The sequence below is a fragment of the Tiliqua scincoides genome, chromosome 1 (genome assembly GCF_035046505.1).
Source record: "Tiliqua scincoides isolate rTilSci1 chromosome 1, rTilSci1.hap2, whole genome shotgun sequence".
Taxonomy (NCBI): Eukaryota; Metazoa; Chordata; class Lepidosauria; order Squamata; family Scincidae; genus Tiliqua; species Tiliqua scincoides.
The window spans coordinates 67454428-67472186 of NC_089821.1; the positions used below are offsets into that span (position 1 = coordinate 67454428).

At 44.6% G+C, this 17759-nt stretch overlaps 2 protein-coding genes and 1 pseudogene across 2 annotated transcripts; 1 reads left to right on the top strand and 2 right to left on the bottom strand.

Annotated features, from left to right (window-relative positions):
• Positions 1–1420: 1420 nt before the first annotated feature.
• On the bottom strand, positions 1421–2368 carry LOC136644378 (olfactory receptor 5AS1-like). Its single transcript, XM_066620213.1, has one exon. It carries the CDS (start codon positions 2366–2368, stop codon positions 1421–1423), a length of 948 nt encoding a protein of 315 aa, XP_066476310.1.
• A 4470-nt stretch (positions 2369–6838) lies between these two features.
• Positions 6839–8007, top strand: LOC136644385 (olfactory receptor 5F1-like; annotated as a pseudogene).
• Positions 8008–10193: 2186 nt separating this feature from the next.
• On the bottom strand, positions 10194–11159 carry LOC136644392 (olfactory receptor 5AR1-like). Its single transcript, XM_066620238.1, has one exon. The coding sequence runs from the start codon at positions 11154–11156 to the stop codon at positions 10194–10196; it is 963 nt and encodes a 320-aa protein (XP_066476335.1). The 5' UTR covers positions 11157–11159.
• Between the last annotated feature and the right edge of the window lie 6600 nt (positions 11160–17759).

Below are 17759 nucleotides of genomic sequence, written 5' to 3' on the forward strand. Positions count from 1 at the left end.
CCTCCTGGCCTGTCTGTTCTTGTGCAAGATAGTGTTGCAAGGTGTTGCAAGGTTCAAAAGCAAGCTCAGTAGGCAAGAATGGTGATCATCTGCAAGCTTTATTTTGTTGCCAGCAACGGGCGTCTCAAGGGACTCCTGTCCGAAGCAATGAGAGAAATTTTCCCAGTCTGAGCTTGTCCCTTATATTTCATTTTGGGTCCTTTGTTTGAGGAGTTTTACACTTTTCATTGGCTGGAGTTTGACATCATAGATGGGGCTTTCTCTGGGTTGGCCAGAGATAGCTTTGCAAACATTTGATTGGTGAGCTTCAAGTTACAGGTTTCAAATAAGGCAATTCCATACATTTAAACATATAGAAAACTTTGTTTTCAAGTACCAGTAGAGAGCACTGTAACCTCATTTTTATCCAGAGCTGGCCTTTTGGTAGACACTTTGTACTTATCTCTTGGCATTCTTAACTTGGTTGGCCTTTGCAAGAGCCACCTGTTTAACATTCTTTCTACCAGACACCGTGGGGCTCTCTGCCAACTTTGTCTGAGCTAAGTCTTCTGACTTGCCTCTATTCCATGTTGTGATCCCATATGTGACCTGTTACCTTTGGATGCATAGTGGTGTATAGTGGTATACTTTAATACAAGACAAACCAACCTCTTATTGTAAAAGAAAGGATTTCTTTTAGAACTCTTTTCTTATTTACTTTAACCAAATTTCAGCTCCCTCTGTCTGTTGTAGCTATCAGTTCTAATTTTCAACAGGGCTGGCCCGCCCATGAGGCCGACTGAAGCAGTCAGGCACCCACTTCTGTTCCCCCACATGCCTCCACTGGGAGGAGCAGAGACTGGCATATCACCTGGTAATAATAATAATAATAATAATAATAATAATAATAATAATAATAATAATAATAATACAGGTATTTATATGCTGCCTTTCTTGGTTGTCAGATTTCTCCTCAGACTTTAATTCAAGGCGGTTTACATAGGCAGGCTGTTCTAAATCCCTGTAGGGATTTTTACAATTGAAGAAAGGTTCTGTCTTTCAAGAACCGCACATTTCAGAAGCATCTTTTCTGGTCTGGTTTCACTTCTGGCCTCCAGTTGCCTCTCACACAGGCTGACAAGCAGCTCCTTCATCTCTCACTTGAAGGGCGGCCAAGACACTTCTTTGCTCACACCAAAGAGCAGGTGGAATAATTCGGCTTGTCAGCTGCTTCAAGGTCTCACCATTCACGGTGCCGGTGGCCTTGAACTGGCAACCTTCGGATGTTATCTTCAGACAAACAGAGGCTCTACCCTCTAAACCAGACCTCCTGCCCCTGTTAAGAGCAGGGGCAGCAATTGGCACCCTGCCTCAGGTGCCATGAGGTCTTGGAGCAGCCCTGATTCTCAATTTCAGGAAGTGACTTTTGAATTCAAAGACTTTATGGGTGCTCAATGGACACCCCTTTTCTCCTTACAATCCTTTTCAAGGCCTCCTTCACTTCCTTATTCCTCAGACTGTAAATCAGTGGGTTCACCATTGGGATCACCACTGTATAAAAGACAGCAGCAACTTGATCTTGCCCTTCAGAGTAGCTTGAGGTGGGCTTCAGGTAGATGAAAAGGATGGTGGTATAGAACAAGGTGACAGCCAACAGGTGGGAGGCACAGGTAGAGAATGTTTTCTTTCTTCCTTCAGAAGAGTTGATCCTCTGAATGGTGATGAGGATGTACACATATGAGACAAGGATGGTGACGAAAGAACAGAGGCCTATCAGGGAAGAGATAATGAAAAGCAGCGTGCGGTTGAGCAGAGTATCAGAGCAGGCGAGCTTCAGGATTAGGGGTACGTCACAAAAGAAGTGGTCAATGACATTGGACCTGCAGAAGGGAAGACGGAAGGTGGTGTTTGTGTGTATCATGCCGTTGGCACACCCCACCAGATATGAAGCCAGCACCAGGCAATTGCAGACCTTCCTGGACATGACAATGGGGTACAGCAGTGGGTTACAGATGGCTACATAGCGGTCATAGGCCATGGCAGCTAGAAGGAGGCACTCTACAGTGGCAAATACAGCATAGAAATAGAACTGAACAGCACAGCCTGTGAATGAAATGACTTTCTTCTCAGCCAAGAAATTCACCAGTGTTTGGGGGACAATGACTGTGGAGTAACAGAGGTCAGAGAAGGACAGGTTGCTCAGGAAAAAGTACATGGGTGTTTGAAGATAGGAGTCGAGATGAATCAGAGCAATCATTCCAAGATTTCCCAGAACAGTGATCACGTAGACGATGAGAAACACCACGAAAAGAGAAATACGGAGTACTGGGTCATCTGTGAATCCTACTAGAATGAACTCCGACACGGTGGTGTAATTCCATTGGACCATTGTATATGAACTCAAAGTCTGCCTGCGGAAGAAAGAGTACTCAAACATCAGGACATGTTTTCTGTAAATCCTCAAAAGTTAGGGATATCTGAGGGTCAAACTGCGTATTACTTTAAGCACATGTGGTACAATTCGTGCTGTTTTTCCTTTGTTAAATGGAAGATGTGAGAAGGCTGATCAGGACTGGAACCATGATGGGGGAGGGACGGAACTCTTTGCCCTTGCTACAACCTGAATCTGCCCCCCCCCCCCACCGGTGGTTGCTATGTGGCCAGTGAGAATAGCACCACTGGTGCTAATGGGACCTTTACTTCTTGGTGAAAGAGCAGCTTCAGGGACCCCCTGAACTGGATAGAGTTAATGACCCTGCCATGATCTTAATGTGATGCCCCAATCCTACTGGGCACTTAGGGCAATTGATCTGCTGCCATTAAGTTCGGTTGTGGAAGGCAAATGTGGTGCTGTGGTCATGTGCTAAGGATTCTCCCCATGTGAGCACCAGCGGCTCCTGGTTGCATCACTGGAGCAGGTAAAGTGGCAGAGGGGGAGGTTTGGGGGAAAACTGGGGTGGGGAGCAGGCTGAACCAGGAGCAGGAGGGACAGGATCTCAATAGCTGCACTGCACCCTAAGATCCTATCCCCCATTCCTGGCCCTGGTCCAGCCCTAGGAGTCTCCTCAGACATGTCAGCACGAGAGATGGTATAGGTCCAAGGAGGACTATTAGAGACCAGGAGGTCTACAAAGAGGTAAGTAAAAAAGTTTTACCTTTTCCAGGCTGCCTGTTCTCCCCTTCACCACAGCATGCTGCGTGTGTACCATTGGTGGCACTGCATGCTCTTGATTGGTGGCAGATAGGATTGTGCCGTGAAAGGATTAGTTCTCTGCACATGTTGTTTAACAAACAAGCTACTGCATGCCACATGTTTAAAGTCAAGTCTAGTTTGTCCTGACAGGCTACAAATTACTAATTTATCATTTTTTATAAAAAATTATATATGTTTCTGGTTATTTCTGCAATCAATCCTTCTTGCTTCTGAATTATATTTGTGGTTATGAGTGGTTTTCTGAATTCATAAAACCCTATTTCTCTTATTTCTCTGCTTATGTGCCAATTTGTATGTTTGTAGGCTGGAAGGTAAAGTGGCAGAGGGGGAGATCTCTAGAGAACAGAGAAAATCCTAGACCTGGAAAAAATATATCACTATTCACTGCATATGGAATTATTTTTGCTGATGATGGGAGCTGATCTAAATGGTCCAAGGCCCCAATCCTAGCCCCCACCATCAGCACTAATGCAGCCATGCCAAAAAGGTATGAGCTGAATTCAATGGTGGGGGGAACCCGAGGGCAAAAATTATTTTTACTTCTAACCACATAAGGCCCCATACCACCTATGGTATGGACATACACTACCTATTTGAGTGGTATATGTCCAAGGAAAGAAAAGAGGTGGGAATACTGAAAGGCTACTGAAAGGCTACTGAAAAAACTCCACAGTCAGGGAATTAGAGGACAGGTCCTCTCATGGATTGAGAACTGGTTGAAGACCAGGAAACAGAGAGTGGGTGTCAATGGACAATTTTCATAATGGAGAGAAGTGAAAAGCGGTGTGCCCCAAGGATCTGTCCTGGGACCGGTGCTCTTCAACCTCTTCATAAATGACCTGGAGACAGGGTTGAGCAGTGAGGTGGCTAAGTTTGCAGATGACACCAAACTTTTCTGAGTGGTGAAGACCAGAAGTGATTGTGAGGAGCTCCAGAAGGATCTCTCCAGACTGGCAGAATGGGCAACAAAATGGCAGATGCGCTTCAATGTCAGTAAGTGTAAAGTCATGCACATTGGGGCAAAAAATCAAAACTTTAGATATAGGCTGATGGGTTCTGAGCTGTCTGTGACAGATCAGGAGAGAGATCTTGGGGTGGTGGTGGACAGGTCTATGAAAGTGGTGGACAGGTCTATGAAAGTGTCAACCCAATGTGCGGTGGCAGTGAAGAAGGCCAATTCTATGCTTGGGATCATTAGGAAGGGTTTTGAGAACAAAACGGCTGATATTATAATGCCATTGTACAAATCGATGGTAAGGCCACACCAGAACCAGGGGACACCCACTAAAATTGAGGGTTGGGAGAGTTAGAACAGACAAAAGAAAATATTTCTTTACTCAGCTCGTGGTTGGTCTGTGGAACTCCTTGCCACAGGATGTGGTGATGGCATCTGGCCTGGATGCCTTTAAAAGGGGATTGGACAAGTTTCTGGAGGAAAAATCCATTATGGGGTACAAGCCATGATGTGTATGTACCACCTCCTGATTTTAGAAATGGACTATGTCAGAAGGCCAGATGCAAGGGAGGGCACCAGGATGAGGTCTCTTGTTATCTGGTGTGCTCCCTGGGGCATTTGGTGGGCCGCTGTGGGATACAGGAAGCTGCACTAGATGGGCCTATGGCCTGATCCAGTGGGGCTGTTCTTATGTTCTTATGATGTTTAAGACTTAGGGGACAGGATGCAGTGTGCACCATTGCCACCGGATCCACCCCTCGCACCTGCTCTCCATCTCCAGTTCCTCCCCTCTCCCTGACCAGTTAAGCCCCCAGTCCTCTCACTCCACCCCTCCTTGCCCACAGCCTGCCCCAACTTATAGGTGCAGGGGCTCCAGGCAGGCCACTGGCCCATGCACAATACAGCATGGCATTTTGCAACACCATAGGTTGGGCCGCACTACCAGAATGCTAGGCAGTGCAGTCTGATCACATGATTGGGCTGTGAGCTATCTAAAGCAGGAATGTCATACTCAAACTGAGGGCCGGAATTAGCATTCATGGTGGCTGCTAAGGGCTGGAAGTAACATAATTAAGCAGAAAGTGACATCATTAAGCAGATGATGGACAGAAACAAGCTCTTTGTCTCATATAGAAATTCATCTTCTATTCATTAGATAGAAGAGAAAATGTGCAAATCTTTTATAATTTCAAGGTATGAGAGAGCCCAATTAACAAGCTGGGAGAGTCCAATTATAATGGGGCCCAGATAAATTGCTTTTGGAGGCTGCATTTGGCCAGAGGGCTTTATTTTTGACACCACTGATCTAAATGGTTTGATGTTCCGAAAGATCTGATGGTTGGAAAATGAATGGCAACTGTAATGTCCTAACTATCCTCCTGAATTAACTCAACAGATCAAATCAGGTGAGGAAAGCCAAGGAAGTCAGCTTATATGTACCTTTATTAGTTCAGTAGTTGAGAGAAAATAATCAGAAACTGTTTTCCTGCTTCCTTTAAGAGGTGGTTTACCTGCTGATATTCCTGCTTCACCTAAAATCTAAAAAGTCACACATTCAGTTTAAGCATGAGAAGCTTCCCAGTCACATTGTCTCATCAAGCCCTTGCAGATGACTCTGCAATATCTTGCTAAAGCAAACCAACTTTGAATTCATTCTAATTCCTGAGTTAAAAGTACTTTGCTTCCCAAGAAAGAAATGAGAGCCAAGAGCTGTCCATAATTCATTCTACTTTCTGACTTTATCTCCTGGTCCTATATAAAAAGCCAAATCACTCTTTTTCAGTGCAAACCTATGCATGTCTACTCAAAAGTAAGCCCTACTGAATTTAGTGGGACTTACTCCCAGGTAAGTGTGTATAGGATTGCAGCCTTTGTTGGAATTGTTAAGGAGAAGTTATGATTCTTGCTTTGCTTCCTCTTTAGGTTTTGACTCCGAGAGATTTTTGCACTTAGCAGCTCTCTCACAGCTGATCTCCTTGCTTGCTTCTTGTGTCTTCCCTTAAGGGCTGACTGTCACTAGCAGAGCCCTGAAGCCCATTTCTTCTATGGAAAGAAATCCCACTGTTCCTCCTTATGGTTCTATGGTGGGGGTGAGCCCTACTCACCCATGGATTTCTGAAGGGTCCTCCTGCAATGTGCTGATCTTCTGCATGTGGAGTTACATCACATGAAGAGGACTACTAATATGGAGAGTCTGTGACCTTTGGGACTTGCTCCCTGAGGTGTGTCTTACCTTGGCAGCGCAGATGTGCAAAAGTGTATGAATGGCAGCCCATGATAAATTTCTGTCTTGGGAAAGAAAGAAATCCAGAGTAAATGGTGCATCCACATCCAGGGACCCAGAAGAGGAAAGGCTGCCAATACAAACGTCTGTGGCTCAGACTGTGGCTCTAATGAGATCCCATTTGTTCAGTTCTTCCCAAATGGATATAGGAAGCCAAAGGTCACTTATTAAAGTCACTTATTGAGGTCACTTATTTTTAGATTAGTTTTCAGAGTTCATGGTTTTAACTCTGGATCTTACTTCAATGCTGTTTTAGATTTTAAGGGTTATTAAAATTTTAAGGGTTCTTATCATTAGCCTTTAGCACATTCTAATCAAGGGGCTTGCTATCTTTCAATCTCGTTGGGTGACTGAGTTCATACTCACCGGGCTAACAGACCTTCCACAGCTCAAGACCACCCTCTTCATGTTGTTCCTTGCCGTTTATGCCATCACCCTGGTGGGGAATTTGGGCATGATCTTTGCAATTCAGTCCAGTCCTCAACTCCACACTCCTATGTACTTTTTCCTCATCAATTTATCCATCCTGGACATCTGCTATTTGTCATCTGTCACCCCCAAGTTTTTAACCCATTTCTTAAAAAGGAAGAAGGCTATTTCTTTTGTTGGTTGTTTCACTCAATTTTATTTTTAGAGTGTATTTGCCACCATTGAATGCTACCTCCTGGCTGTGTTGGCCTATGACGGTTACATGGCTATATGTAATCCTCTGCTGTATTTTGTCATCATGTCTCAAAGAAAGCGCTTTCAGCTCATAGCTCTGTCCTGCAGTGCTGGGGTGATAAATGCCTTGATACACAATTGCTGCTGCTAAATTCTCCTTCTGTGGCCCCAATGTCATTAACAATTTCTACTGTAAAGGCCCTCCACTCTTTGCCCTTTCTTGTTCCGACATGATGCTTGTTCTCAATGATATGTTGATGTTTATATTTGTTGGCTTCAATATGATAGCAACCAGTCTGACTGTCTTCACTTCCTATACCTACGTCCTTGTTACTATTTTAAAGATCCACTCTGCTAAAAGCCGGCAGAAAGCCTTTTCCACTTGCACATCTCATCTCACAGTCCTCACCATATTCTATGGGTTCTGTGGCTTCATGTATGCACGGTCCAGCTCTAGGAAGCATCGTAATCTAGACAAAACAGCCACTATGTTCTACATAGTGGTGAATCCTATGCTGAACCCCTTGATCTACAGCCTGAGGAACCAGGAGGTAAGGAATGCCCTTAGAAAAGTCCTGTGGAGAAAAGCTATTTTCTAGCATGTAACTGAATCCTTGTTTATGAGACTTTGGGCACAATCCTATCCCCTCATGTCAGTGCTTTCCAGCACTGGCATAGCAGTGCCAATGGGACGTGTGCTGCATCCTGCAGTTGGGTGTCACTCACAGAAGCCTCCTCAAAATAAGGGAATGTTTGTTCCCTTACCTCAGAGCTGCATTGCCTTTATGTCAGTGCTGGAAAGAAATCATCATCAAGGAAAAGGTCCTTTGAGGGCCTGAGTATACTGACTGGTAGGACTTCTCATAATCTATCCTTTAGGTTGACATAGACAATGGAGTTCATCTCCAGTGAAATCCTGAAATGGCAGTGTTCTCATACTCAAACTGGAGACAGGTAGCAGTAGCTGGGATTTTTCCCCCCAGTGTTGTATGAAAGAGGTGTCGCTGCTCAAGATGTGTACGCTCACTTCACCTACTCTGCAGAACTGGTGTTGCAGACCTCTGTAAAAATCTTACAAAACTTTTTGGCTGCACTTGATGTGGGGAAAAAAGAAAACCGTACACCTTGAGGCTACAGTGTTTCTGTTTGAAGCTTCTGATATTCCATCTTCATGTCTCTTGAACAGTCTGCCTCCACTTTGAATTGGTGCATTAGATCTACTCATTACTCATTACCCCTATGCAGCCCACCCGTTGCCTGCCCTCCCACTACCCTGAAACACCCCAGTTTTGTCTTTTTGTGACACCCAGAGACCGGCACAAAACAGAGAGAGAGAGAGAGAGAGAGAGAGAGAGAGAGAACACATTTTTAAATCAGAGATAAATCACTCAGCAAAAGTTAACCATATTAAAGTCACTTATTTTTAGATTAGTTTTCAGAGTTCATGTTGTTTTTTTATAACTCTGGATCTTACTTCAATGCTGTTTTGATTTTAAGGGTTCTTAAAATGCTTGGGATGCCCCTGAGTGAACCAATCCTCACCAACCCCAAACGGTCAAGACAGCTGGACTACACAGGCCAGCAGGCAGAGCCTTATAATTAACCTCTAGCACATTCCAATCAAGGGGCTTGCTGTCTTGCCATCCTGCCAGCTATGCCAATTTGTCCTGTCCAAAAAATGTTCTGTCTTCCAATGCCCACTTTTTTGGCTAATTAACATGTCCTTATCTCTAGAAACAACAGCTGTGGTGTGCAAAGGAAGGAACACAGAACTCCTTATCTATAGCAATTAACCAAATTTATTGCTATAAACACGTTCCCTGCAATCCCTCTTGTCCAGAGGCTTTCCCTCCACAAAACTCCACTTAACTCAGTGGGAAAAGGTCCAAAGACTCCAGTCCAAGTCACAGTCTCCAGAGCACAGTCCAGTCTTCCCAGTCCGGTCTTCTGCAGCAGAGTCCCTTCGTCTGTGTCAGAGTCCTCCAGCAGAGTCCCCTTCTCCGGTGTGTCCATTCAGTAGGTCTGGCATGTCCCGTATGTCCCGTACATCTGGGTCGCCATAAGTCTGGGTCAGGCAGTGCTGAGCTCCATCTGAAGCTGCTTTTTATTCTTGGATGTCCCATTATCCAAAATGCAGCTCAGCTGTGAGCTACCTTGTTAGCCCCTTGTTAAGACCAAATTAGGCTCAGGTGAGCCATCTCTTCAGTCCATGTCCATTCAAAGTCCCATCAAGGTCAAATGCAGCTCAAGTGTCCATCCAGGTCTCCATTGGCCTTGATTGATTACAGCTGTGGAGCCAGCCCTGCCCTTCCCAGAGCTGTCAAACAGCTGTCAAAACATGGAATCATGTCAAGACCACATCACACACCTGATGATCTTCTGATCTTCCATTACACTTGCCAACCAGCCTCTTCAGGCCAATTTAGCGTCATTGGAATGGTCCTGAGTCACACCTTGTCTTTGCTTATCTTACAGTTGACACCATATGTTGATGCCTACCTACCCACCCAGCATGACACCTGCCACATGAGGGTGTCAGATTCGCACTTGATCCTACCTATCACAACACCTATAAAATATTCTTTAAGCCCTGCTGCCAGTCTGCAAGAAAAATGTCTGTGCAGGCTGTTAACAAGTGAACCCAGTTTGTTTGAAACAGGTCAGGTGTTCGGCTTCAATCTCTGGGTGCCAAATGATGGCCCAGCCCTGTGACAAAACAAGCATCCCAAAATGGACATTAAGTCTTTTCCTGGTCACATGAGCCGTGCGTATCCTCCTAGTGCCCCTGCAGACCCTATGTGGCAGGAAGTTGGACCAAAGGATACCAATCCCCAGGAACCAGTGCCATATGAAAGATAGTTCCCTATGAATCTGCAGCCTCAAGGACATGGATCCAATCTCTGGGTACTGAATGACAGCCCCAACGTGCAATGAAACAAGCATCCCAACATGGCCATTATGCTTTTTCCTGGCCACAGCAAGTCTATGTATCCTCCTAGTGCCCCTACAGACCCTGTGTAGCATGAGGTTGGACCAGAAGATACCAATCCCCAAGAACCAGCACCAAATGAGGGACAGCTCTCTGTGGACCTGCAGTTTCAAGGACATGGTAGACCTCTGGTTAAGAAAGAATCCAGCTTCTTCTTGATCAGCTTCCTAAAAGTTTCTTTAACATCCTTGTTCCTCAGGCTGTAGATCAGAGGGTTGAGCATGGGGATCACCACAGTGTAGAACACGGATGCCCATTTGTCTTGGTCCAGGGAATAAACTGAAGTGGGTCGTAGATACATGAAAATCATAGTTCCATAAAATATAGTGACCCCTGTGAAGTGGGACCCACAGGTGGAGAAAGCTTTGAGCTTCCCTGAGGCAGAGGGCATTCTTAGGATAGCCACTATAATGAAAGCATACGAGACAAGGATGACTGAAAGGGAGCTCACATTGAAAAAACTACCAGAAAAAAAAAGCAGAATCTCATTGATGTGGGTGTCTGAGCAAGAGATTGCCAGGAGGGGAGGAACATCACAGAAGAAATGGTTGATGAGGTTGGAGCAGCAGAAGCGAAGGCTAAAATTGGCCGTTGTGTGTATTATGGCATTAGCTGTGCCGGCAATGTATGATCCAAGTGACAGCCATGTACAGAGAGATTTGGACATGGCAGAGGAGTAGAGCAGTGGGTTGCAGATGGCCACATAGCGGTCGTAGGCCATTGCTGCCAAAATGTAAAACTCAGAACTAATAAAGACTACATAGAAATAGAGCTGGGCAGTGCAGCCAAGTAAGGAGATAGTTCTGCTGTTAGATAATAAGTTGGACAGCATTCTGGGGGCAATGGCAGAAGAGTAGCAGAGGTCACAGAAGGACAAGTGCCACAGGAAGAAGTGCATGGGGTTGTGAAGTTGGGGATCAAATGAGATCAGGATGATCATGCCCAGGTTTCCCACCATGTTGACCAAATAGATGAGCAGGAAAGCTACAAAGAATACGATTTGCATTTGTGGGTCATTTGAGATCCCCAAGAGGATGAACTCATTGACAGTAGAACTATTTCCCTCGATCATTCTCAGGATGATATGACAGTTTCAGTAGATGTAGGAAGTTAAGATTGCTGTGTTCCCTGGAACTGAATGTCTGGGTCTTTTTCTATAAACCAGGTGTGGGAGATCCCTCTTTTCTCTCTGAACTGTCTGGAATATCTGTTAGGAAAGAAGAGAAAGAGGAAAAAATGGGTGAAGAGAAGAAGAACAAGAAGAAGCAAGGAAGTTATCAAAAGTTAAGGCTGCAATCCTAACCACACTTTCCGTAATCCCCATTGAACAAAATAGGACTAACTTCTCAGGAGACAGAAGGGCAAGAGGTCTGGTCTAGAGGGTACAGCCTCCATTTGCCTGAAGATAACATCCACAAGGTCGCAGTTCGAGCCACCAGCACCGTGTGACCTTGAAGCAGCTGACAAGCTGAGCCGAGTTATTCCATCTGCTCTGAGCATGGTAGGATGGAGGCCAGAATCTGAAACCAGATCACAAAGAAACATCTGAATGTTGTAGTTCGTGAAAGACAGAACCTTCATTCAATTGTAAAAATCCCTATGGGGATTTAAATAGCCTGCTTAAGTAAACTGCCTTGAATAAAGTTAAAGTCTTGAATAAAGACCAAGAAAGGCAGTATATAAATACCTGTATTATTATTATTATTATTATTATTATTATTATTATTATTAGACCTGTTTAGAATTTTGCCCTAAGGCAAAGATTGCTCTATGCACAGTTTTCATATGTTGTAAGTGTTGGAAAAGAATGTTTCTGTGTACAGAAATTAGATCAGTTCAGTGGTAGCTCCTGCTGCAATTCGGAGCACTGCAATATAAAAGGGAAATTCTCACTTCTTACTGATTTCTCCTGCATAGGAAGCCCTTCATGCTGCATCCCACTTCCTTCAGGTGGATATATACAACTTGGAGGAGTCCACATTGGGGTGCCTTGTAGAAGAGGGTAGAGCGATGCACTCTTGCAGAAATATCTTTCCATGCATTTGTCTTGAGAATGGATCTCAGCCCGGTAATCCTTTGTCTGCAGTCCTATGCTTACCTGATAGAAGATCCCATTGGAATAAATGTTGCTTCTGCCTAGACCAGCATAGGTGCTGCTTGTTTACCTACACCAGTTGTAATCGTTTCCTGAAGCTATAGCACTGATCGGAAACCTATCAAGAAAGTTGTTTTTGGCAGAAGGCTAAGCTTACTGTATACCAAGAAAATGTCATTGAGCTTCTGGGGCCCATCTGACAGTGACAAGCACTGAAGCAGGTTCAATAGCCTTGGGATTATTTGAACATAGGTTCGGGCCCTCAGTCACTCATCACCAATCTTGGGTCAGATCACCTGGATCCACTCATGGTGTCATGTGCACTTTCTATAGGGACATGGTCACTTTTAAAGGCACAACAACTGGTAAGACATTTTATTTTTAAAACAGAATAACAGAATGCAAATCCAGCCATGTAGTATACATTATCAAAAGCAAGCTCCCTGAATTCCACTTTCAGTATGTTGACTACAGACCTTTGCATGCACTTCAAAAATCACATCAGTCAAAACAGTAAAGAAGCTCAAGCAGCCTGTTCCTAAACATTTCCAATCTGGTTGCCAAAACCTCTATGGAGATACTTCCATAGAGAGAGCTGGAGAAAGTATAGATTCTTGGAGATACTTCCACTTGAGAAAGCATCAAATCCTAGGATACTGAAAGTAGAATAAAATGTCTCGATATAGAAACTAAAGACCCTAACCCCTCATGGTCTCTATCTTGAGGACAATACACAGGCTACCATAGACTGCAATCCCTATACACACTTACCTGAAAGTAAGCCCTATTGAACAGAATGGGACTTACTTCTGAGTAAACATGCAAAGGATTATGTTGTTGTTTTATCTCTCTTTAAATCTCTGGCACCAACCATTCTGTTGAGGATTCCAACACCGCTAACAAGCTCCAGATTGTCCCCACCTTGGCTGGTGACACCTTAACTGTGTTACAGATGAAGGTGGAAGTTGAACTATTTAAAATTAACATTCTCTCTGGTCAATCACTAATTTAGACAATGCTTTTTAGTGTTGGATACTATTCTTCAGTGATCCAGAGCCTACTTCTCTGCAGTGCTCTCTCTCTCTCTCTCACGCGCTCTCTCTCTCTCTGTGTTGGGATGATGGATGCTGAAATCTATCAAAGCTGTGCTTGACCTTCAGTAGCTTTAGAAGGCTAGTGATGCAAGGATTCCAAGTCATTGACTTCTACTTCATTTGCTTTTCTCCTTAAAATCTCTTGTAGGTGAGAGGACTAACATCCAAGTGTTGACCTCAATGTCAGTAGTATTCTTATGATCCCCCTAAACTCCTGAGCATCTTCAGTTGCCCAACTGCCTAGACACTATTTACTGGATGCTGGGTTTTCTGCCTCAGAAAAAATGATGTCATTATAGCAGAGCAGGAGGTGCTAAGAGCTCAGCTCTCAAAGGATCATATGATTCCCACATCATGGGATGCATGTTCTTGCATATAGTGTTATTAGGTGAATATTCATCTTATTCCATTTGTTCTCCAGTTTGTGGCATTATTTTTTCTTGTTCCAGGAACATTGAATTTTGACCTTCTTATCTGTTCAGGAGAATAGATGATATCACAGAACCAGAAGGAGAAAAATGGAGTTTCAACCTCCATTTTCTATGATGAGTCATCTGGCACATACAAAGCACAGAAATCTTTGACAATCACATTGTCTCATTAAGCCCCTGCAGATGACTCTGCATTATCATGCTACAGCAAACCAACTTTTAATTCATTCTAATTCCTGAGTTTAAAGTACTTTGCTTCCTGAGAAAGACAGGAGAGCCAAGAGCTGTCTATAATTCATTCTACTTTCTATCTCCTGGTCCTATATAAAAAGCCAAACCTATGCATGTCTACTCAAAAGTAAGCCCTACTGAATTTAGTGGGACTTACTCCCAGGTAAGTGTGTATAGGATTGCAGCCTTTGTTGGAATTGTTAAGGAGAAGTTATGATTCTTGCTTTGCTTCCTCTCTAGGTTTGGACTCAGAGATTTTTGCACTTACCAGCTCTCTCACAGTTGATCTCCTTGCTTGCTTCTTGTGTCTTCCCTTAAGGGCTGTCACTAGCAGAGCCCTGAAGCATAAGGTGTTGAAGCTTCAGTACCAATCCTTCTATGGAAAGAAATCCCACTGTTCCTCCTTAGGGTTCTAAGGTGTGGATGAGCCCTACTCACCCATGGATTTCTGAAGGGTCCTCCTGCAATGTGCTGATTTTCTGCATATGGAGTTACATCACAGGAAGAGGACTACTAATAAGGAGAGTTTGTGACCTTTGGGACTTGCTCCCTGAGGTGTGTCTTACCTTGGCAGCGCAGGTGTGCAAAGGTGTATGAATGGCAGCCCATGATAAATTTCTGTCTTGGGAAAGAAAGAAAGAAAGAAATCCAGAGTAAATGGTGCATCCATGTCCAGGGACCCAGAAGAGGAAAGGCTGCTAATACAAACATCTGTGGCTCAGACTGTGGCTCTAATGAGATCCCATTTGTTCAGTTCTCCCCAAATGGATATAGGAAGCCAAAGGTCAATGAGGGCCTGCAAATGAGAAGTGCAACAGGAAGCACCTCATTAAAGAGACACTCCTAGCTGCAATGTTTAGAGTTACTACAGCTGTTTTCATGCAAGGACTGGCTCTATGTCCATATGGGGACCCCAGTGTCTGTGGTATGAATTCTGAAGTTGGTGGTTCCAGTTCTCCCTTCTTCTCAGTCATTTCCCCAACTTCTGGAAAGGCAGAAACTGGTCAACGGCGGAAGAAGGAAATTGGGGAGAGCAGTAGAGACTATAGGTGGCAGACCATCCACTATACTAGTCTCTACTACTTTTTCCAGGCTCCTTATTCCTTCCGTGTCTACCTGGCTGGAAGCAGAAAGAGATGGATGATAATTGCAACCCTTGCCCAAAGAAGGAGCCAGCCCTAAACGTGGGGGGGGGGGGGGAAGAGACAGAGTTGTCGATCTGCCTGTGGCCCAAGGAAGAAAGGAAGGAAGTGCTTGATGGGGATGGCTTAATGTAGCAGCAGCGGGTCAAATGCACAAACACAGAGGCAGCAAGTCACACAGAAGAGTGAAGGACAAAAGACATATGGGGTCCTGTGATGCAGCTTTTTGTATCTTTTTCTTCCACAGAATTCTATGTTGTGGACTGAATGCTCCAAAGAATGGGATAAGCAATCAATGGTTTTTGACATTTATGGCACAGTCCTATCCCCCCCCCCCCAATATAGCCATGGAGCCAGAGCACATGCTGCATCCTGCAGGGGAGGGGGAATCTCAGAAGTCTCTTCTGGGTAAGCCTCCAAGGTCCAGATGGGTCTACTTGGACCTGTGCCAGTGAATTGCTGGGAAGGTCTGACCTGGAATCCTAGACCTGGGACCAGGACTGGGAAGGATGTTTGGGTGCTGCTGAAGCTGTTCTCTTCCTGTACTGATCTGCACTTCACCCTGCCCCTGTCACCACCGCTTTCCACCCACCCCCACCCCATTCTTCCTCCCCTGCAGGTTTCTCTGGGTCAGCAGGCCTTCTCAGATTCACCACCACATACAAGGCAACTCTGGTCTCTCCACCAGCACTCTGCAGCTTCACACACTACTCGAGAGAGTTTTATGACTGCTGTAAGGTAGTGTCTGCTGGCGGAACACTAGTTCTTCCAGTGGATAAGCCAATAGGAATGGGCTGTTAATGGCACTTGATGGCTTCTATACCTAGTCGTAAATGAGTGTTCCTGGTTGTTGTTGCACCTGGTTGAGGGTGAGGGAGCTAGCCGAGGAGACCACTTGCTCCATTAGCATGGCTCCTTGATGAAGTCTGACCATGGAGATGGTGAGGGCAGCTAGGGTCAACATCCTTCTTTTGTGTTGCTACCAACTCATTTTTCCCAAGTTAATAAGGTCTTAGGAGGTCCTTTTGTTCACAGGGTGAAATGTGCTGTGCAAGCAAGATGAGATGACCCATGGAATTTCCCAAGGAGCAGGTAAGAGTCCATCCAAGAGAGCCTGAGGGAGCGAGGGGGGATGATTGACCTCACTATTAAAAGTGTGACCTTCCTCTTGGCCTGTGGCTTTGAGGCCTCTCGCCCTCAGTTCTGTTTTAGCTAGATCACAATACTGGCCTGGGTTGTGCTCTCTTGGATAGCACCCAGCACACATATGTGTGTGGCCATGCACCTCCCTGCATGCATCAAATATAAAAGTGAAATAAAAAGACTCATCAGGCAACAACTATGTGCCAGCATTATGTCCTCCCCCTCTTTTTTAAACTTCACAACTTTTCTTGACAGCTGCTAACTGTTGGGAGACTTTTTTTTTTACTACAATGCTCCCCAGGGCAGTGTGGGAAAAATGATGCTCTCACAGACAGTTGCCATTTCCCCCACAAGTCTTAGAACAATGAGATATCTGGATATTGTGAGGAAAAATGCAATGACCTTCCAAACTGTGGCTGGAACCAATGTGCTCTGAGAAGTCCCGAGGGCAGGTTTTGCTGGTGGGCCCTGCTGGGATCCTGGAAACTGAACCTGAGGGAGCTTAATTACAGCACCATTAAAATGCATGTTTCATCACTTTCACTATCTACTGGGCCCAATCAGTGTATCTGGGGCCTGAGACACTCCAGGGAGTATGTTCCAAAGTGAACACTTGTCCCAGAAGAACTGCCTTCTCCTTCATTGTTCCCAAAACATCACTGTTTGCTGCAATGGTAAAATCTCCCGAGTCATCTGGAATTGGTAAAAATATGACTTTTATTACAGTACTAGAAGGATTTTGCCGTTGATTTCATGAGTCTCAACTGAAACAAAGAAAAGGAAGAGAAAGAATAATAATTCTTATGAAATATTGAAGATTCAACTGAGGTAAAAGAAAGGGAGCAGATCCAGATGCATTTTTTGTTTAAGAGGCATAAGCAAGGTGACCAGATACAAGGAGGACAGAGCGCCTCTACCTTTAACTATTGTATAGAAGAGGGTATTTTGGCAGGTGCAGTTCAACATGGAAGGGTTTAGAAAGTTGCACCTGCTAAATTTCCCGCTCCTATACAACGTTTAAAGGGATAGCCACTCTGTCCTCCATTGTATCTGGTCACCCTGGGCGTAAAAAGACCATTGCCAATACTAATTATTACTAGGAGAGTTTTATAGGTGCTTTGTTCTTTCTTGCTTCAACCTCTATTGTGACACATGTCACAGAAATAGCTGTGTGAAACTGTTCCCCCCCCCCCCGAACATTAAGGAAAGAAGTAAAAAGAGTTTTAATTGGATCTTCAGAGAAACACTGACTAAAGTTCTGCAGATGTAGCACAAATGATGATAAACGATACCAGCTGTATTTAATTCCTGAGAAGGGGAAAATCTTGACAATTGTTTTTCTCCCTGAAAAGTGTTGGAATCCATATTCTCTCAAAGGGGTGTGAGATGCTACACAAACTCCTTAGGTTGCTGCGTGGCATCCTGGTGCCCTTTCCTGATGCACAGCAATGATGTCACATGTCATTGCCGGACTTCAGGGAATACTGAGCTCCATGTTGGGCTCAGCTTCTCAGAGCTTCAAGCTGCATGGTCACACAA